Consider the following 24,156-nt stretch of genomic DNA (forward strand, 5'->3'; position numbering starts at 1 on the left):
GACCGCGTGCTCGGCTCATTTATCAAAATTATAAGTGTACATTTCAAATGACTTAAGTGACCTTCTGGAACAGTTTACATATGCCATTGAACTACATCTGTTCCAGTGTTTCTTACCGTTAAAGGCAACTACAGTACATATCAATCGAACGGGAAAGTCAAGCTGCTGGTCATTAAAAATTGAGAAACTGATGCAAATTTTTTAACTGCAAGCAACAAAAATTAATTCATCCAATAAAAAGTGCTTCTACGGAGAGTGTGATACTTGAAGTGGCTAAACTCATTATTAATGTTATCAGTAGACAGTAGATAATGATATTGCGAACGAGTACACAAACTGGTAAAGTATTGTAGTCCTTTAATTTCACTCTTATCCAAGTAATGGGAATCACCATCTTGGAGTTTTGTAGAGGCTGGCTTTGCAATATATGTCTTAAAAACACAGTGATTTTTGAAAATTGTGAGTTAAAACTGAACTTAAAAGGGATTTCTTTGTCGGGTGAATAATAGTGCGCTGCTTTGAGTATACTTTGCTGCAAAAATTACTTACATTCATAATAAATAAGTAATCTTTTCAAATCAACGCAAATTTTTCCAAAAATTTCCTTTTACGAATAAATTATTTATTCACTTTTATGAATAAATTATTTATAAAAGTGAAAGAGACAAGCAAATCCCATGAAAATTAAAATTAATGTTATTCAATACGCTTTACATTTGTGTGAATCTCGAGTCTCGACTCTCCACAAAAGAAAGCCGACGCTCGGTGGGCAAATCTGTCATTCGTTGGCTGTGTGATTTTGACAAATTGTATTGGTCGAAGCGCGTGGCCCTCCCATAACTTTGACTCGAGTCGATACCGACTACAGTCGAAACCTAAAGCCGAACGTTGGCAGCTGTCAAGCTGGCGTGTGTCGCATTGTATTCAACGTGCTTGATCGATGCAGTTGTTTATGCGCGATCAAAATTCCCATTTTTTCCCTTCGTTTGAATTTTTAATTTCTGCAACTTTCATACCATCGTGTGGGACTGCTCAACCTAATACCTTCCTAATTGTTAGCATTTTTAAATCCAGCACAATGTGAAAATTGATTATCACGTATGAATGATTGATTTGGAACGCACGAGTGACTCGAGGAGAAATCGTGACGTTCCTGGTTCTTCATCCTTATTCTCCAGCCGTTTCACATTGAATATCTCCCCCATCGATTAATCGTTGTCTTGCTGCTGACCTTGATCGAGATTTTTTAAATGTGAGAGTGTTTTAGTGGCCTGAGTGGTGATAGTTAATATTCTGCCATTGCACTTCACAGTATTCAGATTTAACGATAATGCGAAAACGTTGCAGGAATCAGTCGTCGCGCAAGCGCCCGGGTCGTGATCGCAGGCCTGTGGAGGCTGCGACGGATCCCGTAGAGGTGTTTTGCCGGATACGGAACTTGTCGTCGGTGCACGCTCCCCGATGTGTGAAAGTGGTGTCAGACCAGATTGTCCAGCTCATACCACCTGAGCACAAATTAAACGCTCCGGAAAAACAGCATACTTTCAGATACGTTTTTGACGAGCCCGCGACGCAGACCGAAGTTTTCAATCATGTGGCTCTGCCCTTGGTCCACGATCTACTGCTGGGCAAAGACGGTATTGTGCTAATATTTTTGAAGTTAAAAGTTTTAAATTAATGAGTTTGCAAGTCAGCGAAGTGAAGAATATTTTCTGTTACTTCGGTTGGTATAAATGAGTTATACTCGTATAATTTTCACTGTTTCGGTACAAAATATAATATTATCAACAGCTGACTTGCTTCTAGTGAACATCTTTGTAACGCTGATTTAATCCAAAATTCATCTGTAAAACAGTAAAAGCTGGAACTGAATTATTTTTTTATGATAAGCTAAAGCAGCTTACAATTGTTAATTTAATTCACGTGCTTGTCACAGCTTGCGCATTAATTCCGATGTTTTCGTTTTTTTTAACAAATTTGGTTTTCCTGATAATTATATTGCTGTCGAAACGAAAAACAAAATTTTTGCAATGATTTTATTTTTATAATTCGCGGAAAATTGGTATGGATGTGAATTGTAATCGTCAGTGGATGTAAAGGCGATAAAAGCAGATTAATATTGCGAAGTGCGTCTTGCTTATTGTGCTGTACCTCCAGGCATATTATTCTATTCTGTTTCATTGACTAAATGATAATTCTCTGCATTCTCACTTCCGCCGGTGTAGTGGGCGATAAATGGGAAGTAATGCTGTAATGGATTAATCCATCCATTTGTTCTCCCATGTATTATCGATGATCATCGGCTTACGCGGCAATCAAGTCAACCCACGGATTATGACAGTGGTCCACTTGTTGTATTAGGTTTGTTATTCTGCTACGGCATCACCTCCTCCGGGAAGACCTTTACCATGCTCGGTTCACCCCAAGACCCCGGCATCATCCCCCAGACGCTGGACGTTATCTTCAATTCCATCGTGGGAAGCCAGTTTGAGGAATTTGGACCGGATGGTCTGCTGGCTAAGACCTTCCAGATTCGCCCCACAGACTATAGCACCTTCGAGATCTTGAAAGAACAGGACCGACTGGAGCGGATTGCCAGTGTGGGCGCCCATCGGAGTGGCGGTGGGACGGCGATGAGGGGTAGGGATTTGGATTTTACCAACCGAAAGAAACTTGATCACCCTCCGGCCTTCTCGGATTTTGATAAAGATGCCAAATACGGCGTTTTTGTCAGTTTTGTGGAGATCTATGGGGAAAAAGGCGTCAATGATCTGCTGCCCAGTGAGAAGGAAGAGCGGTGAGTGTTAATAATAATATTGATTACTATTGACGCGACGGTTAACGGTTATTCGATACTGCGACGATTATTGAAAATTGAAAGTCATAGCTGCCACTGCAGTTGAAACTTTCTAAGTTCATTGCATTAAAAATATTTAAGCTGGAGCTATCCCTGTTTATCGCAGTAAAAAAAATATGTTGAAACTTTGTGCACGTGTGCTACCTTGAAAATTAAAATTTTTTATATTGCGTAAAAAGGAACTTCATAAAACATGGCTTTTGGAGGATGTCACTGCGCCTGTTTATTAAGAACGAAGTTAGTTTTGTTTCACCGAAATGGGTGCAGGTAATTATTTAGTTGATTGCTTCTTCAAGAACTGTGCGTCATCATCGTGTTATTAAGATATCCTCACATGGAAAATATTACTTCCGCTTCACGCGGTAGTGATCATATTGCACCGGCAACATCGTGATGGTTTTTGTGCTTTTATGGATTAATGGTGTACTGAGTGTACAGCACTTCTTATACCTATTTCGATTCAGTTACGCGCTGCTGTGAACAGATATTGATTTGCTTTTTTTCTTGTGACCTTCATCTGGGTATTTACAGAGTAATTGTTTCGGAGAAGATAAGGAGTATGATGTTGTATGTGGTGCTTCTGCATTGCTGCTGACTAATAATTGTGCCCTTGGCTTCCAGGAATAAAAAAAAAGCGCCGAATATCTCGAAGGATAGTAAAGGGAAACCTTATGTCTCCAACACTAACTGGCGGGAAGTCCGGAGTGCCGACGAGGGTCTGCGATACTTTTCCCAAGGTCTGACATTTTCCGCTATTTTTACGAATTCTGGCAGAATTAATATTTTTGAGGCTGTAGATTCAGTAATTAAATGGACTCCACAATGGCTGTTTTGGAGTTAAATCGTGTGTATTTTTTTTATTCCTGGACCATTCATATTCATTATTATTCAGCACTAGTCTTTTTTAACGATTAATTAATTTTTTTGAAGTTTTACTTATTCCAGTCATGCGGTTGAGGAATTTATTGAACAGCAGTACATAGTATGCGTGCACTACAGAAGTACAGGTAGCGAGTTTAACAGAGCTTTGTGTCCATAATAGGTATTTATTGATGTAGAAAGTATTCAGCGAAATTCGGATTTTTGCCAAAAAGCGGGAAAAAATCAAAAACGAAATTTTTTTGCTGTAATTTATGCTTGAAAAAGTACGAGTACATTACGATTTGATCATACCTCGCCAAAACCCTTCCCTGGGAAAAACAGTAGCCGTTGTCGAATGGTGTACAAAATGTATGTGGGATTGTTTTTGCTTAAAGGTCAGGCTAATCGGCGTGAAGCGCCCACGAAGCTGAACGCCACATCCAGCCGCAGTCATGCCATTTTCTTCATCCGGCTGGTGCAGGTGCCCTTGGATAAAGACGGCTATGACATTGTGCACGATGATGATTTGGTCGTCGTAAGCCAGTTGGCGTTGGTGGATCTGGCCGGAAGTGAACGGCAAAAAAGGACACAAAACATTGGCGCTGTGTTGAAGGAAGCAGGTGGGTGTTATATGTGCGGTTTTATGGATGAAAGACTGCGGAGCGGGAACAATGGTCTAATTACCGGAAATGGTATAGGTTTTCTTCTGCGCCTAGCTGCTGATTGCTGCCGTAGCCTAATGGTTTTTCTGTAAACTGGATTTTCTCCATTAGGGCCCGGGTTCAGTTTGCTTTGCGTAAATGCAAGAAAAACCAAAATAGTTCTCTAAAGACTTTGCCGGTTGTTACTTGATATTGCTTTACACAGTTACATACTAATTTTTGAAAACTGTTCAAGCGTTTTTTGGATTGATGGCTCTTTGGCTGGTTTTTAAATTAGCGGAAACTGCAGTGGTGATGGGTGCTTTATGAGATTTGCCTATTTGTTATTGCGCAATCTTGGTTGGCTTTCATGCAGTCGTGAAAAATCAGCACTTTGCAACGGGAAATGAATGCTGGCATTGGCATGCTGTGCATTAACAGCCTGGACGTTCTTTGTCCGTAGGTTACATCAATATTTCCCTGATGACATTACGCCAATGTTTGGGCCAATTACGGAATAATCAGCAAGGACTCAAGCCGTTCCAGGTGAGAGTTGTGTGTGTACGTGTGGTCTGTTCTGTTACTTAATGATCGATGAGAGCGGTATGGTGTGAGCAATCAGCTGGAGAAAGGCACGTGTGAAAGGGCAATTATGAAATGGCGTTTTCGTGTCAGAATCCTTGATAAGTTCACGGTTAGAGCTTGGGCCGGTGAGGGCTTTTTACGAATTAGTATGCTTCGTTGACAGGCTGACGCAGTTATGCAATAATGGCTTTTATTATTGATTTTTTTAGTAGATTTTGTTGTCGCTACATGGAACGCAAACTGTCGTATATGTAATACGCTTTAATATGATATAATAGAGTAATAGCACAAAGTCTCAGATTCTCGTACCCAGCTGGTAATCGTACTAAATCATCAGTATTATCGCACACCACAACTCATGACCTTTTGCACTTAGCAACATCATACACTACATCTCCTTCCCCCGATAAAAAAAAAATTATTTTGCATATCCGTATCGTGTTGGCTCTACTCCCTTATTCGCTCTCGCTGACACACGCAATGGAGGAGCAGGATTCGCTGTAGCAGGCACTGCTACCGGAGGAAGTTCTGTCCTCGGAGCTGGTTCCGGCTGTGGCTGGATGACAGGCTCCGCTATTGCAGGTTGCTGATCACGCTGTGGGATTTCCGATATCATCGCCTTTGGCACTGTTGGCGATGTAACGTCGTTGGGCTCAGCTGCAGTACGCCATTCACGCGGCCTGATCTGGTCTTCGTGGCGGAACCACTCTTGGCCGTCGACCGTAACTGTCCATTGACGGTTTCCTTTCTTAGACCGCAGCTGGCCAGGTGTCCAATGGGTTTTAGGACCGTGGCGGAAATCACGTACTAACACTAGCTGTTCGCCATGGAAGTTTTTCGCTTTGGCATGCTGATCGAAGTTACGTTTATGACGGTCCATGTTGGCTTGCCGTGTCTCGTTCGCATCTGGATGTACCAAATCCAGCGCTGTGCGCATTCGGCGCTTCAGGAATAGCTCATCAGGCGAACTTCCTGTGGTGGCTTGCGGTGTCGTACGATACCTGAATAGGTATTTCCGCAATGCATCCTCGATGTTACCATTGTTGTCGGCCAACATCTTGGTCATGGCGTCCTTGAATGCGCCAACATACCGCTCCGCCTGCCCGTTCGATTGCGGGTGTCCAGGCGCCGTGCGCAGGTGCGCAATCCCGTTAGCTTTGCAGTAGTCTGCAAACTCGGCACTGGTGAACTGCGGCCCGTTATCCGTGACCAGCTGTTTCGGGTATCCATAACGGCCACATAAATGTTCCAGCACGGCAATCACGTCGCCGGACTGCGTACGCCGCATCTTGACGACTTCCGGCCACTTCGAGAAGCTGTCCACAATCACAAGAAACATCTCGTTGTGGAACGGGCCTGCGAAGTCCATGTGCACACGCTGCCACGGATTCTCGGCAACTGGCCACTGCTGCAAGGGCACTTTCGCCGTCTCTTTTGCTGCCATCGTGCAAGCAGGGCATTTCTTGGCCAGCCGTTCGATGTCGCTGCCCAGTCCAGGCCACCAGAAGTGACTTCTGGCTTCCGCCTTCATCCGCACCACGCCAGCATGTGTAGCATGCAGATGTTTCAGCAGGGCCGCTTGGAGGGACTCCGGAATGACGGTTCTCGCTCCCCACAGGACACATCCAGCGACCACCGACAGTTGCAATCGTCTCTGGTGGTATGGCTGAAATTCCGGTGGTGCCTTCTCTGGCCATCCCTTAAGGACCAAGTGACGACACCGAGCCAGCACGCGATCTTTGCCAGTTTCACTAGCGATTTTCTTCGCGTCCACCGGTGTTTCACTCAACACTTCCATTTGGACAGCATGGATGGCTTCGTGCATTCCCCAGTCGTTGGCATCGAAGATGTCCTTCGAGTGCAGGGCAGCCGGCTCAGTCCGTCAGCCTGTCCAAAGTCATCGGTAGACCGGTACTCAATGGTAAAGGAATACGCCATGAGTGCAATGGCCCACCGCTGGAGGCGGTTGGCAGATACCGCAGGGATTCCAGTCTTCCGGCCGAACACTGTGACCAACGGCTTGTGGTCAGTAAGGAGTGTGAACTCCCGACCCGCCAGGTACTGGTCGAACTTCTTCACGCCGAAGACCAAGGCCAACGCCTCTTTCTCTATCTGCGCGTACCGCTGTTCAGTCTGCGTCAACGTCTTTGATGCATGGGCAATGGGCTGGTCGCTTTCCGCTCGGTCCGCGGTGGCTAATGACAGCTCCGATCCCGTATTGCGACGCATCCGCTGCGAGGATTAGCGGCTTTGCAGGATCGTAATGCACCAGCATTGTGGCCTGTGCCAGCTCCGCCTTCAGGCTGCGGAAGGCACCATCACATTCTCCTGACCACTCCCACTTGACGTCCACTTTCAGCAGGGCGTTGAGGCAGTACGTCTTGGTCGCCAGCTGGTGAATGAACTTGCCGTAATGGTTGATCATTCCCAAAAGGATCGTACCTGGGCGACGTCCACCGGTGCTGGCATCTCCATGATCGCGCGAATCTTCGTTTCGGAAACATGTCGGCCGTTTCTGTCAACCACGAATCCCAAGTATTCTACCGACAGCTGAAGGAAGTTGCACTTCTGCTGTTTCAGGGTGAATCCTTGTCGGTTCATTCGTTCGGCTACTTCTGCCATGTCGTCCATTACACAGCGAACGGGGTGTTCTCCATCCATGTTGCTGCAGCCACTCCGAACGGCAGTCGGGTGTAGCGATACAGTCCGCGATGCGTATTTATCGCTACCAACTCACGGCTCGGTTCATCCAGTGGCACCTGGTGATATGCATCGGACATGTCAATCGTTGTAATTCCTCTCCGCCATTTAGTATGGCGAACAACTCATCGGGCAAGGGCAGGGGATACCGCTGCACATCCAGGGCATCGTTGAGCCCGGTGCTCAGATCCGCGCATATCCGCACTGCTCCGCCTTGCTTCCGCACCACTACTATTGGCGCCGCCCATGCCGATCGCTCGATCCGTTCCAGAACGCCCAATCTCTCCAGGCGCTCGATGTCCCTCTCCACGGGCTGTCGTAACGCAAAGGCACGGGGCGTGGCTTGCAGTACTTCGGCACTGCATCCGGTTTTAGGTGCAGATGCGCCTGGAACGTCCGGCAGCATCCAAGTTCTTCCCGAAAGAGATTCTTGTTCTCTTTCAGTATGGCTTCCAGTGACCTTTCTTCTTGCACCTGACCAATCGCCAGTTCAGACATCTTGTGGTGTTGGAGGTTGAGCGCGGTGATCCAGTTCCTTCCCAGGACGTTCGTGCCTTCCTCCACCACAATGAGTTCCATCAACCGTTCTTCACTGCTGCCGTCGCGCTTCACTCCCACATAGCAAGCTCCAAGGACTGGGATTTCGTGTCCTGAGAAGCTACGGAGCTTCGAGTCGCACGGGAACAGGTCCGGTCGTTTCAGTTCGATCCACATCTTCCTGGTGGCAATGGTCTTCGCCGATCCCGTATCCAGTTCAAACGCAACTGACCGTCGGCAGACCGTTAAATGCACCATGATGGGATCCCCTTCTCCAGTGGTCGTGTTCAGCACGTCGTAGACGGCTTCCACTCTGCCACTGCGTCGCTGGGTTCCCCTTCCTTTTGCCGCTCCGGATCTGCAAACTTTTGCAATATGTCCATCCTTACCACATTTCCGGCAAGGCTGATTGCGAAATTTGCAGTCCGCTTGATCGTGGTTCGTCCCACCACATCGGTAACAGGCCTTCGTCTTCCGTGGGCTCGGCTGTCTGGCAGCATTGCCTCTTCCTGCTTTCCGGATGACCTTTACCGTGGGAATGTCTTCCTCCAAGTTATTGTTCATCTTTGCTTGCTCCTGTCCCGTTTCAAACCTTCTGGCGAGCTGCAGCGTTTCATCAAACGATTTGAGTTCCTGGGACATCAGGTGTCTTCTCGTCGTATCACTATGCACTCCCGCAACAAACACAGCGCTCAGTAGATCCTCCAGGATGCCTCCCGGAACTTGCACGTATATGTTCTGTTCCGTAGTTCATTAGAAAACTGTACGAGCGACTGGCTAGCTTGCTGACGGGTGCGGAAGAATGTAGCCCATTCAGTCGTCTGATAGGTCACCTTGATGTATATGTCGTCGAGTTTCTTCAGCAGCTCATCATACGAAAATTCGGTTGGATCTTTTCGGTCGGCAGCGCTGACAACATCCTGGAAGGCGCGCAATTCCAGGCTGTTGATCAGCACTTCCTTCTGCTTCGCAGCTGTAGTTTCTGTGAGGGACAGGTAGTTTTTGAGGAGGGACTTCCAGGATGTCCATTCAATCTGATCCGGATTGAAACGGATTAAGTTCTGGGCTTTCTCCTTCGCGGCAGTCATTGGGGAAGACACTGGGGAAGTATCAGAAGTCGACGTGGATGTATCGACCGATCCGGGCATACACTCGCTTGAGTAATACCGCCTTCACGCCAATGTCGTATATGTAATACGCTTTAATATGATATAATAGAGTAATAGCACAAAGTCTCAGATTCTCGTACCCAGCTGGTAATCGTACTAAATCATCAGTATTATCGCACACCACAACTCATGACCTTTTGCACTTAGCAACATCATACACTACACAAACTATAATGTCAAGAAGTATTTTGTCTAATATTGCTCGGCTGCTAGTACTATTTATTTGGATGATTTGAAATGGAACAAAAATTTATGATAAACTGGATTTAGCAAAAGCTGTTGTCTGCTGTACAAGTACTGTAAACAAATTTAATTTCAGTACAGTACTCTTTTGGTTCTTTCTGTACCTCACTCACTACTGGCATGTCAAAAGATAAAGATAAATTTTTGTTTACCCTGCCGTATATACTTACTTTCTTATATTTTTTGGAAAGCAGTAACATCATTAACATGTGCTAATAATGGCAATAATACGAGAATGTACTAATAGTAATAATAATAATATATACTAATAACACGTTAGTATGTAATTTGTGTTCTTCGTTGGTCTAATTTTCTTCGTTGGTGTAATTGTAAGTGTCTAATTTTCCTCGACGGTTTTTCCTTTGCTTTGGTTTGGTATTTGGCATTTATTTTCAGATTCTGTTTCACTCGCTTCTCTAACTCTAGTTACCATACAGTTCCATGAAACAAGCACAATCAAACGAAAATAAATTGACTCATAAAGTTTTTGCCGGCTACTGCACCTGCAGTCATTGTTACAAAATTATTGACCATACTGTATGCCGCACGCGTGGTAAATTTTTTGTTGAGCCCGTGCTGTTGGCATTTAATCAGTTACTCCAGTAAATTTAACATGCTGACCAGAAATTGTTTACAGATGGTTTCGTATAATGGATCCACCTTAACGAAGTTATTCAAAAGTTATCTCGAAGGGGAAGGCAAGGTGCGGATGATTATATGCTTGAACCCAAGCGCGGAAGAATTTGACGAGACTGTGGTAAGTAAACTGTTGACCGGGGAAAACACTGCGAAAGTATTAGAAAAATCGAAAATAGCATTAATAGTCTTAATCATTGACTTAATGCTATAATACGATTATTCTTATCTTCAAAAATTCGTAAGCTTATGCAGTAATTTCAAGAGAGAGCATGTAGGTGCGGTGTTTTGTTTGATCTTGATATTTTAAACTTTATTTGCTTCAGTGGTTCGGTCCTTTACGAGTTACGTGTTCGAAAATTAATGTTGTTATTATCGCACGTATTCAATTTTTTTGCTGTGATGAGGCGTTGTTGATCGGGTGATTTTGCAATACGAACACGACGAAAGCGGTTTTGCAGTACAGTACATGCGGTTCCCCTTGTGGCGGCCATTGTACTTGTACATACATGTGCAGCGGTTGGCCGGTTGCGATTGGATGAGAACTGTTTGTTATCAGAGGTTTTCCGTTTTTTCATTACGATTTACGAGTCTCCTTGTCAACCTGTGCTTGCGAAGGTTTAGATGTGCGAGGCGAGATGGAGTGAAAATTGGCTGATGACGTGACTTGTTGATGAGATTTTCCTTCATTCTACAAATCGATGTTTCTGGTGTTATGTAGCATGTTTTGGAATTTGCGGACTTGTCAAAAGAAATCCAAGTGCAACGTGCCCGTGAAGTTGATTTTGAAAGAGGTGAAATGGGACTGGCTAAAGGACGACGATTTTTAGCCGAAGAAAACAAGAAGCGTAAGTTGGAGGAAGAAATGGAACAACACACCATCACACGGCAGAAGTTAACGGCGTTTATTAATGAAGTGGAGAAGACCATCATCTTTCCTCCTTACAAGGTCAGTCAGATGTTACTGCATACTCGTACTTAATACGAATGATAATAATATACCGTGCGCAGTATGCTTAATGAAGTTATGGCAATAATTGCCTGTGAATTTTGAATGTAAGTACAGTAATATGATTGATACGGGTTGTGAAGCGGTTGTAATAGTCCGAATAGTTCACTTTTCGCTCGTTTACAGTATTCTTTTTACCGGCTTCATAGTTCATACTTCATACGTAAGTTTGCAGGCGACTATTATGTTCCTTAATTCAGCACTTTTTTACAATCATTCAGATAGATGTAGCGTCTTTGATAGCGACAGTATTGAGACATGGTCATGGTCATAGTTGATTAAATCACTTTCGTGGAAGCACGCTGTGTAGTTATTATTAAGTATTAACGGATAATGGGGTAACGATCATCCAGGGCCTGGAATAACTAAGAAGATGTGAGTCAACCCGTTTAACAATAACGGAAGTTGTTAGTTAATTACGAATATTTTGTGATAATTATGTAAGTATTATGTGATTATGAGATTATTAATTATGTGATTATTATCAAAGTACATGAGTAAGTTACGGTATGCTGTTATTGACTGTGAGTGCAAGCTGCTGTCTGTGAAAGTGTCGTTTAGTTTTTTGGTTCATTATAGCTTTCAACTGCGGATGACAACATGACATTGCCGAATCTGGCGATATTCCTGCAGGATCGGATTAAGCGTCATAGAGCCACGTATTCCGCTCTCAAAGACCAAGGTGAGAGCCGCCGAAGTGGTACCAGTTGCTTTATGTTTTCGGTGGAAATTATGTCGTTGTTTTATGTTCTAGAAATTGTATTCTTTGAGAGACTGAAGGGTTTGTTTAGCGCGAATCAGGAGCTGCGACGGGTAAGATTAGCTAGGAGCCGGCGTGTGAAGTGTGTGGTGTGTGTGTGAAATACATTTGTGTGTAATCAGTTACCTACCGTCTTCGCTTGCTAAAATTAATAGAAGTGAAATTTTTTTTCTTACAAAACGCGGACTCCAAGGATTTGCTTCCTCAATTTTTTAAGTTTTTACAGTTGCAGTGTTTCTGAAATATTGACAGTTTGCAGTATCGGTCATATCGAAGCGGTGTTCTTTTGCGAGTTTGTGTTTATGAATTCTGACGCTGTTTGTTTCTGATTTCCCAGTCAAATGTCGCTATGCGTCGCGAGCTTCTGGATCGCGATCAACAGATTGAGGATCTGAAACGGCGCTGTGATCAGCTTACCCGGACAACCAGCAATCTGTTAAGCGAATTCAATCTGACCGAACAGGAACGCTTGCAGCTGCTCAATCAGATTGGAGACCGAGATTATCAGTCCCGTACCCAAGATAAACGCATGCGGGACCAGACCGCCCGAATCCGATCGCAGGCCAGAGAACATGCAGACCGTCAGGAAAAAGAAATGGTAAGACAAACTTCGCGGGAAAATTATAATCTTTTTCTCACAATTTGTGTTGATTAAATTTGATTTTAAATGTAGATTATTGTCCCTAATTGGTAAATTTACGTTTTATCGGAAGTCTAAAGATTGTTTGTGAAGGTTGTGTCACCGTTTTTTTTAAATTATTTTGATATACATATGTTTTAGTTTTTACATTATGACTTCTGTTAAATCCATTGGATAATATATGAATTTAGCTGCAGAATGTGCTAGTATAGTGTTCACTGTTGATTGTACATGAAAATGCGCAACAAAATGCACCGAAAAATTGTACAGGAATGTAGACTTTCGTGTACTGGTAGCATAACAATTATGAAGAATCTGGCAGTTGCTGTTGTTGCCCTGCGCTGCTCTTTCGCATGATTTCATCCTTATTTCGTAATGTTTTGCATTGAAGTCAGTCTTGTAACTCGCATTCTGAACTGCAGGGTCGCCGATTCCAGGAACACACTGAGGTGCTGTCTAAGCGGTACGGCGAGCAGTCGGAAAAGTTGAATCGTATCCGGGCGCTGATCGAAGGTGATTACACGGGACCGAGCCTCGTTGTCCCGTCCGCTCCCAGCTCATCATCCCGCACACAGACTGCCACCACCACGACCAGTACCGTCCACCATACCAACGTCTACCGTGAGGCCGAACGAGAGCGCACCCGCGTCCGTGATCAGTCACCGGCCACGAGCAGTGATCGCAGCGAGGTACGCCGGGAGAAGCGCGGTCAGATACGGCATCTGCATAAAGATGATGAGCCGTTGTTGTGAATATCGGTTTACTTTTTTTGTTTCAGTTATAACTAGGGAGAATTTTATTGAAGTGGTTATGTGAGACGTTAACATGGAGATAATTGTATTTAATTAAATGGATAGATTGAAGTTAAACTGCGCAATGTGCAAGATGAATCTTTAGATAATGATAACGGAACATTTTAAATTTGCATAAGAACTTTGTGGGCTTTGCGTTGACGAATTTATCAGTATTTCCTAACATGACTTGTTAATTTCTTGTGTGCATGATTCGTAGTGTAAAGGCCTGACTAGTCAACCCCGTAAACATTGTATAACCAGTTTAGCGCTTTACAGATGGTTTTGTTATTGGATACTAATTATTTTCCATTTAATTTTGGCTCTTTCCATGCATTTTTGATTTCCACGCATTCTGGTGAAATTTTTCGCAAGTCTTTTATTTTGTCGTTTTTCGGTTGATGTATGATTTTGTTTTCAAATTCATGCTACTCTGCAGTGGACATTTTAGTAATGCTTATTTTAATAATCACTGCTTGTATCGTATCTGTACAGTTGGCTTTGTTTTCTCTGATTTGCCGGCATCTGCATGCATCTTACGTTAAAGCTGTTTGCAGAGCCGTCCCTACGTGAACGCCCGCTACAACCTGGGCGTCTGCAGTCCCCGCACCAAGACCGTCAACCTCGTCCGCGAGAACCGTGTCCCCATGGGGACGGTGCTGGGCCGCAAGGGGCCCACAGTCACCGAGCTGACCCTCAGGGACACCAAGGCCGCCAACAGTCTGACGGTGGAGGTGCAGACGGCCGATCCCCGCGACGGCCGCGTCTCCACGCAGCTGTACAAGGGCGAAATCATCCCCACGGCCACTCGCGGCCGTTCCGTCATCTTCCGCGACGTGGAGACTCTGCAGCAGACGGATCCGGTGGACGTCGACGACCTGACCCGCACCACCGTCCCCGTGCTGCCGGTGCCACCGGAGGTGATCAAGGAGCGCTGTGCGGCCGGGCAAGGCCACTGTCCTAAGAGTCCCGCCGCCAAACATGCGCCCAGTGTGCTTGGACAGTGAGGAATTCGCGGGTTATCTTTTGATTTGCTTTTTCGAATATTCTTTCGCTTTGTTCTTTTTATTTGCTCAGTCCGTGCGGTTCAGTAGTCTGTGGGGGAGATTTGGGGTGTGTAATTTTATCGTCTTGCATTCTCAGTGCGGGTTGCTCTTTTTAGCATATAGAGATACGCGTTTTTAGCGTGTATGAATTATGTGTTACATTTGTGCGAAGGCTTTTCCGGCTAGGTTGGCAGTTTTCATTTTCTTGGATGCTTTTGATATGCATTACGTGTTATCAAATGGCTTTTCGCTGTACTAGCACTGAGTTGTAAATTTCGTAGAGTATGGGCTCTGTACTTGACCTTGTCCATAAGAATTAAGAATCAGTGCAGATCTGACGCAGTTCTTAGCAAAGTTTGCTTTCCTCTCAGTAATTTCGCAAGCAGAAGCAGTATTTTTCCACCGCGTACAATCTCCATTAACTGATTACATACTTTAAATATAGTAATGTACAGAATACTGTACTTTTCACTGCATTGGGTACAGAATTTTAAGACTGTTTTTATCGCTACCTCATCAGCTTGGTACCAAACTGACAGCGACTGCGCGAATGACCGTATGTTGTACATATACTAACACCAATTTAAGTTATACTAAAAATTTATATTTATACTAACACACACAATTTTAATTTATATCTGTACTAACACCAATACTAACACCGATTTATACTAACACCGCGTAAGCCCAACTTAAAGACTTTGCTAACACCATAATGAATAAGTTAAGTAATAATGTTACTCTATCGGAACGACAATTGTGTTGTACTTCCTTCCGCAGGCAGCCACCAGCTTCGAAATTTCTGCAAAACTTTTGCCAATGTTTTTCGCGTTGGAAAAGATTCGAAGATGGCTCGTCCTCGGATTTGGTTATAGAAAATTCAAACCTAAGGATTTTTTCCCTAAAACAATTTCGAAAAGATGAAAATGCAAACGAATTCGTGCCGTTGAAAACAATTTTCTAGAATAATTTCGCATGCACTCACAGATTCATGTTGAGCAACTCCTTATATCCATCCAAGGTCAAGTTCAGACTGTTGCTATTCAAGCGAAGTGGGTTCTCTGCCTGAAATGCTTCGACCGGTAGTTTTACCAATTGGTCCATCATCTAGCTGAAAAAAGCACTGGACACTTTTTTTAGAGGCTGAAATGATCCAGTCATACCGTATAAATAACGTGCTCGGATTCTTGACGGATATCGGTCATTGGTGAATCTAGTATGTACCGCTGCCTAATATCTGCTGCTGGAGCAGTACTTGCATTGGTACGAAGAGATAAAATGCGTTTTGCGGTCATCACACCGACGGAAGAATTGTTACTGAGTGCGATTCTCTTCCCGTGAACGGCTGTGTAGATGGGAGCGTACACTGGTAAGGCAGCGTCCAGATAGGAAACCACATCCGTAATGTTGACCGCTACCGCCAGCTGGATGCATATCTTCGTTCCGCTGGCATCCAGAAACCAGGCAGACAAGCCGAATGTACCTTTCGTGCCTTTGTCAGGCTGATTTCTTGAACTTGGATCTAAGAAAAACAAACTCTTCGTACAATCACAAATACTACTTCATCAGCCGATTACTTACATAAATTGTTTCATCACGAGCTGAATGTTCCGGTAGCATCCATAAATTAGACAGACAGCCACAGGTCACTATTTACTGTGCTTGTTTCTACTTTCTGGTTCAGTACCTGAACTGACTAAGTACTTGTAGATGACAGAGGCCAGTCATATCTGGTAGTGCAGCTGACAAAGATGACGCCGGTAAAACCGATGGAAGATAGCGTGCAATTCCGTTGGCTACGGTTTCTGTCTCCTGAAAGCTGATTCGTCGGTCCAGCGCAAACTGAAAACAGCTATCCAACGGCTGCATGTCAGCATCCGACATCCTTGCTCGGATTTTAGAACTGACGCGGCCCAGCAGTACTGGCGCTGGCGGCAGAGCGGTTCCATTCAGGACAACCGCAAACGGTAAAATTAGCGGTGTGTCCCAGTAGCAGTTGACAGTACACTCACCAGTCCTTGTATATACGAGAATTGTTCAGTACTGACATGCTCTGCAATACTTGTACTCACAATATTGCATACACGACCAACCTGACTCACGTCAGCAGAGTAGAATCTGGACTGACTTGTGGAAGATACACGGAAATATTAATAAGCTCTTATTAATATTACCAACAACACGATCACGACCAAACACGCAACACCACACACACGAACACACAGGGATCCCGATCAGCCGATGGTCTGGCTGATCCACACGACTTCCGCTAAAGAACTATCTCTAGCTCCCTAACGAAGGTCACACTGACATCCGGATACTCAGAACTAGATTCAAGATGGAATATGCGCGCAGAATCTAGAACCAAGCTAGAATCAAGACTCGTCAAGACTGATTCTGTAGACCAGAATCACCGCTGCATTTGCCCATTCACTCAATGGACGTGTGCCAGCTACACCGTAGCTGCACCGTGCACGTACAACAAAGCCAACTAGCTGTACGAAGATGACGTAATACAGTGCAGTACTGCCCCGATCATGTCAGTACAGTCACGGCCTTTTTGTTTTCTCTTACACCTGGGTTAATGTCTCATCTGCTGACGCCATAGAAGCACTTCTTTTGGCATTCAAGCTCTGGAACGGGCGCGGTCGTGTTTTAATCAGCATACCGCTTACATCTGTGGCGTTGGTAGCGTTAGCCGGTCTTGAAGTATACCAACACAATTCCGGTTGCAGAACTTCCTTAATCGATCGTGCAGTTTCCGCGTTCGATGTGTTCAAAAGGAGAAATACTGGCTAGCCATGGGAAATTGACCCAGTGTAAACGGAAATATTCTGCGCTTGTAGTCGGGCAGAAAACGCTTCTGGTGAAGGCACGGGCTTGCGTTGGATTTCGGCCGGAAGTTGCATGAAATCCGTTGTATTAACTACGGCGACAGTGTAAGTGATACGAACTACGGGATTTCTGCAATTTTTTCCAAGTGCAATGAAATGTTGTAGAAAATGTTCGTATGGACGGATGAAAAGGTTACCTGGTTTGTGTAAACCACCGATATTGGTCGAATTCCACGATATATATCCGAGTTTTATACACGGCCTCGGAAAAATACTTCGCCAGTTCGGTTTCCGCCGAGTCTGTAATTGATAGAATAAAGGTCAATAGCGCCTCGTTTCAAAGCAAACTGTACAGACTGTACAAGACTTGTGAGAACGCAGTGTAGCCTAAGCGTACGGATTTGAGATCCCCATGGCACGTTTAGCGCATTTTTTGCTGCTTCTTGGGTAGTCCATATTCGTCACTGCCACTTGATGGACACCATAGGAACCAGCTACATTGAGCAGCCCCAGCTTTGTCCGGGCGGCTACGGTCAACCGTAACGAGAAATCTTTTAGCATAAAAATAGGCTGTTGATTGAAGTTAGTTGATTCCAGATGTAATGGCTGTTCATCGTCGGCATCACAGATTTTCGGTAAGAAGACTCCATGTTGTGGAGATACTACTGGGTGCGATTCTACTGGTAAAATTAATGCTGTTACACCCACATGAGTGAATCCAAATAGATCGAGAACAGGTAAAAAATATTCTTTATAAATTTTGGCGATTACATTTTCAGGTAACTTGCAATTGCGAACTAAATTGGGGTGTTAAGTCTAATCAGAGTTTAGTATTATATTAAGTATTAAATGATCAAGACTAGTAATACTGCAATAATTTTATGACGATTGCTGCAGCTGACAAACATGCACTCACGAATAATTACCGTTGCTAAAATCGGACAAAGACGAATTCCTGGCTCCACCAATCAGATCCCATGGTGAAATAGAAACTTGTGTGTTTACACAACGGATTTGAGCAATGCCAAGCAGGACATCGAAAGATGGCCACAACATTTTGGTCGTTAATTTGGAATGTACAAGTACACTGCACTGTCTCTGTACAATCACATTCTGCTGTCTCGGACCCTCGGTAACCCTGTCCACGCGCTCCGATGCGCAACAACGCTCCCCGCGTGTTACAGGGAATTTCGCCCAAAATCGATATCAACAAAACCCCGTTGAAAACTCCGCGGGTGGATGCGGTTGTGCCGCATCCTTCCCAACAGCCTCAACTAAATTAAACAATAACCCTTCTGTGCCGCCACCAACTGGCACCGGCACCGAGAGGACACGAAAAGCTCAGTATTTTCCCATCCCAAAACGATACTGAAGCCAGGTGATTCATCTGGCAGTCTGTCATCACAAGAAGACATTCTAATTGTTAATAATCAGTCGTCGATGATTTCCCTGAACCTGTCCACGTTTCCGAAAAGCCCGCTGACACGCTCGGTGCCGCGACCGGCAGGTTACCATTCACCCAGTGAGAGCGAGATTGACACTGACAGGCAGCCGGCACCGAAGGTCACGGAATTACCCGGTAAGCAATCGGATCGCAGTCTTGAGAAAATAGTCCGGCTCCGGTAACGTGCCAACTTAATCGCTGTCATCACGGCTTGACGTGACAACAACAGCGCCGACACCGATATCTGCTAACGGAACAGCCAGCCCGCAGGCGACGGCACGCTCCCGCTCAAGCAGTCCGAATAAGGGTGTCAAGTTGACACGAGAGGGATTTAGGTATGGCAGTTGAGAATTGCTATCTTTGCTGTCTGAGTCTGCTAAGATACCCCAAGATAATGCACCTGTACGAACACATTAAGCGACGGGAGACAGCGTGGAACGCTGTGGATGTGAATATCGACGGCGTGATGGTGCGCGGTCATGTTATAGGCCTGGAAGAGAAGCCAGAGAACGATAGCACGCTACCGCGTCTCGTTACTAAGTATTTATTTCGGAAGTCCCACACAGCATTCTAGGTTAGTCCCCTACGAGGAGGTTTGGGACCGTTCCTCCTTTGACTACGGCTGTGCAGAAGCGGGAGACAGTGTCATGGTGCTACTGCATGACGGCCCGGAACTTCCATGGAAATGGTATCCTGGGAATATGCGAAAACCGTCGCTCCCGTGTTCAGTGGGCTCGGGGATAGAGGTAATCATGGGTGAGCAGGAACATCGCGAAGTGATTCCGGACGACCAGATTCGCAATACTTCACGAGATTGCTTTGAGCCCAAGCGCCTTCCACCGGACCATTTCGTCATGCGGACCTGCAGTGTGCCAAACGGTTACTGGGTTTTACAGCCATCTGTTGCATCGCTGCTGTTATAAGAGGTTGAATGGCGCTTCGAACTTCGTTTTTTTAAAATTCTCGGCCAGCAAATGCACTACATTACGCGGAAGAACAACAGTTTTCGACATAGCGTCATTGTAAGTGGTTGTTATAATGCCTTCGGTTTTTGCTAAACATTTTTCTCATACTACAATTATGGTATCTCCATTATGTGCTCTAGGAAAGAGAGTTCGAGAGAGAAAGATTAGCCGAGAACACTGAAGAATCAGAAGTCGATAATAAGCAGATAAAGCCACTGAACGATAGTGACTATGGCTTGGATGGCTTGAAGTCGAAGCCTCCATTGGAAGTGTTGAGAGAGGTCTTCCTGATGATGGACACTATCGATCGTCTGCGCTGCCGCCGCATCTGCTCGCTGTGGGAAGCCATTCTCAAGTCGGTGGAGCTGTGCCAAGATGTGCGTGTAGCACAACCCTCGCCAGACCCTTCGTTACCACAAACGTGGAGTTTTGATTACATAGTTTACGCTTGCCTTTTTAAGTACGTAACACCCGCCACCCACACCATCTGCTTCTCCAAACCACCGGAAACTTATAGTACTTGGGACATGCGCGACGATTATTGGGCTGATATACCGCAAGATCGAGTTGAAGGCCTGCTACATTATTCCGGCACGCAAGGTGTTGGCCGTTTGATCTTGCACCAGCGATCGATCAAGATCAGTCCAACGTGGATTGGTGCTTCTCCATGGAACTTGGGTACGCTGATAAAAGGTATCGCTGAACATTTGTCATTGTTACTGTTATGCTGTGATCGTGTGATCTGGAAGGATTATGTTCTGACGATGCTCAGCTACCAAGGCACACCATTAATAGAGTTCCGTATTCCCGTTGCCGTCTTCACGCGCGAACAAATCAAAGAGGAGCATATTGTGGAACTGCTGGAGCAGCATCTGCATTGCGAAGGACCGTTGTTGGATGTGCAGCGCATAGACCAGTACATGCGCTTGGTCGGTGAGATGGCCGACGACGACGAAATGGTCCGGGAAGTGACAGAGGCATGACAACTCTGGCTGATATTATCTTCTGTGCTCGGGTGTACTGTAGAAGTTTGTGTGTTCTGCTAAAAAATTCTGAATTCTGCAGATTTTGGAGAGTATGGGTTCGGTTCTTCTGCGCGTTCGAATCCTCCGATCTGAGTCAGTGCAGACCTGACGCAGGTTTTACTTAAGCAAAGTTTTAAGATTAAGATTAAGCAAAGTTTAAGATTTTTTCTCAGTAGTTTCGCAAGCAGAAGCAACATTTTCCCACCGCGTACAATCTGCATTAAAATTCTTATAGTGCACGAGTACTTACATTGCATTGTGTATAGAATTTTTAAGTACGGGTATGTTTTTATCCCCACCTCATCAGCTTAGTGCCAACTTTGTAGAGGCTGCGCGAGCAACCGTATGTTGTATACTGACACCATAATAATAAGTTTAAAAAAGTTACTCCATCGGTACAACAACAGGGCGTCCTTCCGCAGGCAGCCACCAGCTTCGAAATTTCTGCAATACTTTTGCCAATGTTTTTCGCGTTGGAAATTTCCAAAGATTCCAAGGTGTCTCGTCCCCGGATTTGGTTATAGAAAATTCAAACCTAAGAATCTTTTCCCTAAATTCATTAAATGAAAAGATGCAAATGAATCATGCAGTCGGGAAAAAAATTGCCAGAATACTTTCGCATGCACTTACAGATTCATGTTTAACAACTCTTTATATCCATTTAGGGTCAAGTTCAGACGGTTGCTATTCAAACGAAGTGGGTTTTCTGCCTGAAATGCTTCGACCGCTATTTTTACCACTTGGTCCACCATCTAGCCGAACAAAAACTTTGGACACTTTCTTTAGAGGCTGCAGTGATCCAGTCATACCGTAGAAGTGACATGCTCGGATTCTTGACGGATGTCGGTCATTGCCAAATCCAGTACGTAACGCTCTGTAATTCCTGCTCCTGGTGCACTCGCATTTGTAGAAGATGTGCGTTTTGCGGTCATCACACCGACGGAAGAAGTGTTACTGAGTGCGATTCTCTTCCCGTGAACGCCTGCATAGATGGGAGCGTACACTGGTAAGGTAGCGTCCAGATAGAAAACCACATCCGCAATGTTGACTGCTACAGCGAGCTGAATGCAAATCTTCGTTCCGGTGGTATCCAGAAACCAGGCAGACAGTCCGAATGTACCTTTCGTTTCCTTATCAGGTTGATTTCTTGAACTTGGATCTAAGGTAAAAATGCTAGTCAACTACAAATATTTCGACCAAATACACTTCGAGTAAATTTTTCCACAGCGAGCTTAATACGCAGCTTCGTTTGGATGGAACTCATAAACCAGGCAGATGCGTACAAGATTGTAGGTTACGTCCTGTTTAGTGTTTATTGCGTTCTGCGTTCTTTATGGTAACTATTCTTTTTAGACCAAGAACGAAGTACTAGATAAACGCAAAAGTATGCTGATATCAGTTATACCTGGTAGTGCAGCTGACCAAGATGACACCGGTAAAACCGACTGCAGATAGTGTGTAATTCCATTGGCTACGGTTTCTGTCTCCTGAAAGTCAATTGGTCGGTCCAGCGCAAACTGAAAACAGCTATCCAACGGTTGCATGTCAGCATCCGACATCGTTGATCGGATTTTAGAACTGACACGACCCAGTAGTATTGGCGCCGGCGGGAGAGCGGTTCCATTGATGACAACCGAAAACGGTAAAATGAGCGGTGTGTTCCTGTAGTAGTTGACAGTACACTAACCAGTCATTTTATTTGGAGCCTGTTCAGTATATAGAATTTTCTAATTTTCTCTTACACTTGGGTCAATGTCGCATCTGTTGACGTCGTAGAAGCACTTCTTTTGGCACTCATGCTCTGGAACGTGCGCGGTCCTGTCTTAATCAGCATGTCGTTGACCTTTGTGTCGTTGGTTACGTTAGACAGTCTCGACGTATCCCAACACAGTTCCGGTTGCAGAATTTCCTTAATGGATCGCGCAGCTTCCGCGTTTGATGTGTTCAAAGGGAGAATAACTGACCAGCCGCGAAAGATTGACCCGACGAACACGGAAATATTCTGCGCTTGTAGTCGGGCTGAAAACGCTTCTGGTGAAGGCAAGGGCATACGTTGAATTTCGGATGGGAGTTGCATGAAATCCGTTGTATTAACAATGGCGACCGTGTAAGTGATACGAACTACAGGATTTCTGCAATTTTTCCAAGTGCAAAAAAGTATGTGAAAATGGACGTATGAAAAGGTTACCCGGTTTGTGTAAACCACCGATATTGGTCGAATTCCACGATATATATCCGGATTCTGTAGGCTGCCTCGGAAACATACTTTGCCAGATCAGTTTCCGTCGCGCCTGTAATTGATAGAATAAAGGTCGATCCCCCTCGATTTCAAAGCAACATTTACAACCGTTCGCGAGAATGCAGCGTAGCCAAGCTTACTGATTTGAGATTCCCATGCCACGTTTAGCGCATTTTCTATAGCTTCTGGGGTCATGTCCAAATTCGTCACTGCCACTTGGTGAATGCCATACGAGCCAGCCACATTAAGCAGACCAAGCTTTATCCAGGCAGCTACAGTCAGCCGCATCGAGAAATCATTCAGCATAAAGATAGGCTGTTGACTGACGTCCGTTGATTCCAGATGTAATGGCTGTTCATCGTCGGCATCACAGATTTTCGGTAAGTAGATTCCATTTTGTGGAGCTGCCGCTGGGTTAATTAACTTAGTTTCTACCGGTAAAATCAATCGTACAGAAAATACAGAGTAGATATTCTTCATAAATTTTGGTGATTACATTTCAAAAATCTTGCGAACTAAATCGGGATGTTAAGTGTTAAAAAAAGTGTATGCATATTACTAGTTTCGATTATTACTTTTTATAAGACTACAGTAGTTTTATATAGATAATAAGTAATAATCAAAACTAGTAATATGCATTAACGCAATAATTTTATGACGATTGCTTCAGCTGGTATATATGCACTCACGAATAATTACCGTTGCTAAAATCGGACAAAGACGAATTCCTGGCTCCACCAATCAGATCCCATGGTGAAAGAGACACTTGTGTGTTTGCACATCGGATTTGAGCAATGCCAAGCAGAACACCGAAAGATGACCACAACATTTTTGTCGTTAATTTGGAATGTACATTGCAGTGTCTCTATACAATCACATTCTGCAGTACCTGGACTTTCGATTACAAATCCAATATTGATGTTTCACTGTTGCCGGAAGTTGGCAGAACTAATTAGCATGATACCTGAATACAATACTTTTGTGCTCTACAAAATTAATATAATCATAAACTATATGACAAGAAAAACCTACAACCACCTTGACAGCAATGCTTATGAATATCAACAAAAGCCGGCATATTGCTAGCGAAGTGATGTTTTAGAAATGTGACATAATTTAATGTCAGCACAAACAGAGCAATCATTGTACAAGAAGCTTTTTCTGGAATCTTTTC

General features: G+C 44.6%; 3 protein-coding genes across 4 annotated transcripts; 2 read left to right on the top strand and 1 right to left on the bottom strand.

Annotated features, from left to right (window-relative positions):
* Positions 1-944: 944 nt before the first annotated feature.
* LOC129585395 (kinesin-like protein KIF23) lies at positions 945-14,807 on the top strand. The gene is made up of 13 exons (XM_055478054.1): positions 945-1,252; positions 1,348-1,637; positions 2,362-2,797; positions 3,479-3,594; positions 4,114-4,338; positions 4,823-4,905; positions 10,231-10,350; positions 10,951-11,178; positions 11,818-11,920; positions 11,993-12,051; positions 12,336-12,596; positions 13,061-13,327; positions 13,987-14,807. Coding segments are annotated over exons 1-13 (2,640 nt in total). The 5' UTR covers positions 945-1,250; the 3' UTR covers positions 14,437-14,807.
* Positions 14,808-19,096: 4,289 nt separating this feature from the next.
* LOC129585252 (uncharacterized) lies at positions 19,097-20,992 on the top strand. The gene is made up of 2 exons (XM_055477872.1): positions 19,097-19,775; positions 19,859-20,992. The coding sequence occupies exons 1-2, from the start codon at positions 19,728-19,730 to the stop codon at positions 20,699-20,701; spliced, it is 891 nt and encodes a 296-aa protein (XP_055333847.1). The 5' UTR covers positions 19,097-19,727; the 3' UTR covers positions 20,702-20,992.
* Positions 20,918-24,109, bottom strand: LOC129585251 (uncharacterized). 2 transcript variants are annotated; one of them, XM_055477871.1, is made up of 8 exons: positions 23,682-24,109; positions 23,123-23,392; positions 22,932-23,034; positions 22,486-22,875; positions 22,149-22,405; positions 21,553-21,902; positions 21,374-21,495; positions 20,918-21,293 (listed from the first exon to the last, which is right to left on the bottom strand). In XM_055477871.1, exons 1-8 carry the CDS (start codon positions 23,809-23,811, stop codon positions 21,128-21,130), a joined length of 1,788 nt encoding a protein of 595 aa, XP_055333846.1. In that variant the 5' UTR covers positions 23,812-24,109; the 3' UTR covers positions 20,918-21,127. The 2 variants fall into 2 exon arrangements, with proteins under 2 accessions (XP_055333846.1, XP_055333845.1); XM_055477870.1 differs by having other exon boundaries at positions 23,123-23,413.
* Between the last annotated feature and the right edge of the window lie 47 nt (positions 24,110-24,156).

Source organism: Paramacrobiotus metropolitanus, unplaced genomic scaffold (assembly GCF_019649055.1).
Source record: "Paramacrobiotus metropolitanus isolate TYO unplaced genomic scaffold, Prichtersi_v1.0 Parri_scaffold0000016, whole genome shotgun sequence".
In the NCBI taxonomy this organism is placed as follows: domain Eukaryota; kingdom Metazoa; phylum Tardigrada; class Eutardigrada; order Parachela; family Macrobiotidae; genus Paramacrobiotus; species Paramacrobiotus metropolitanus.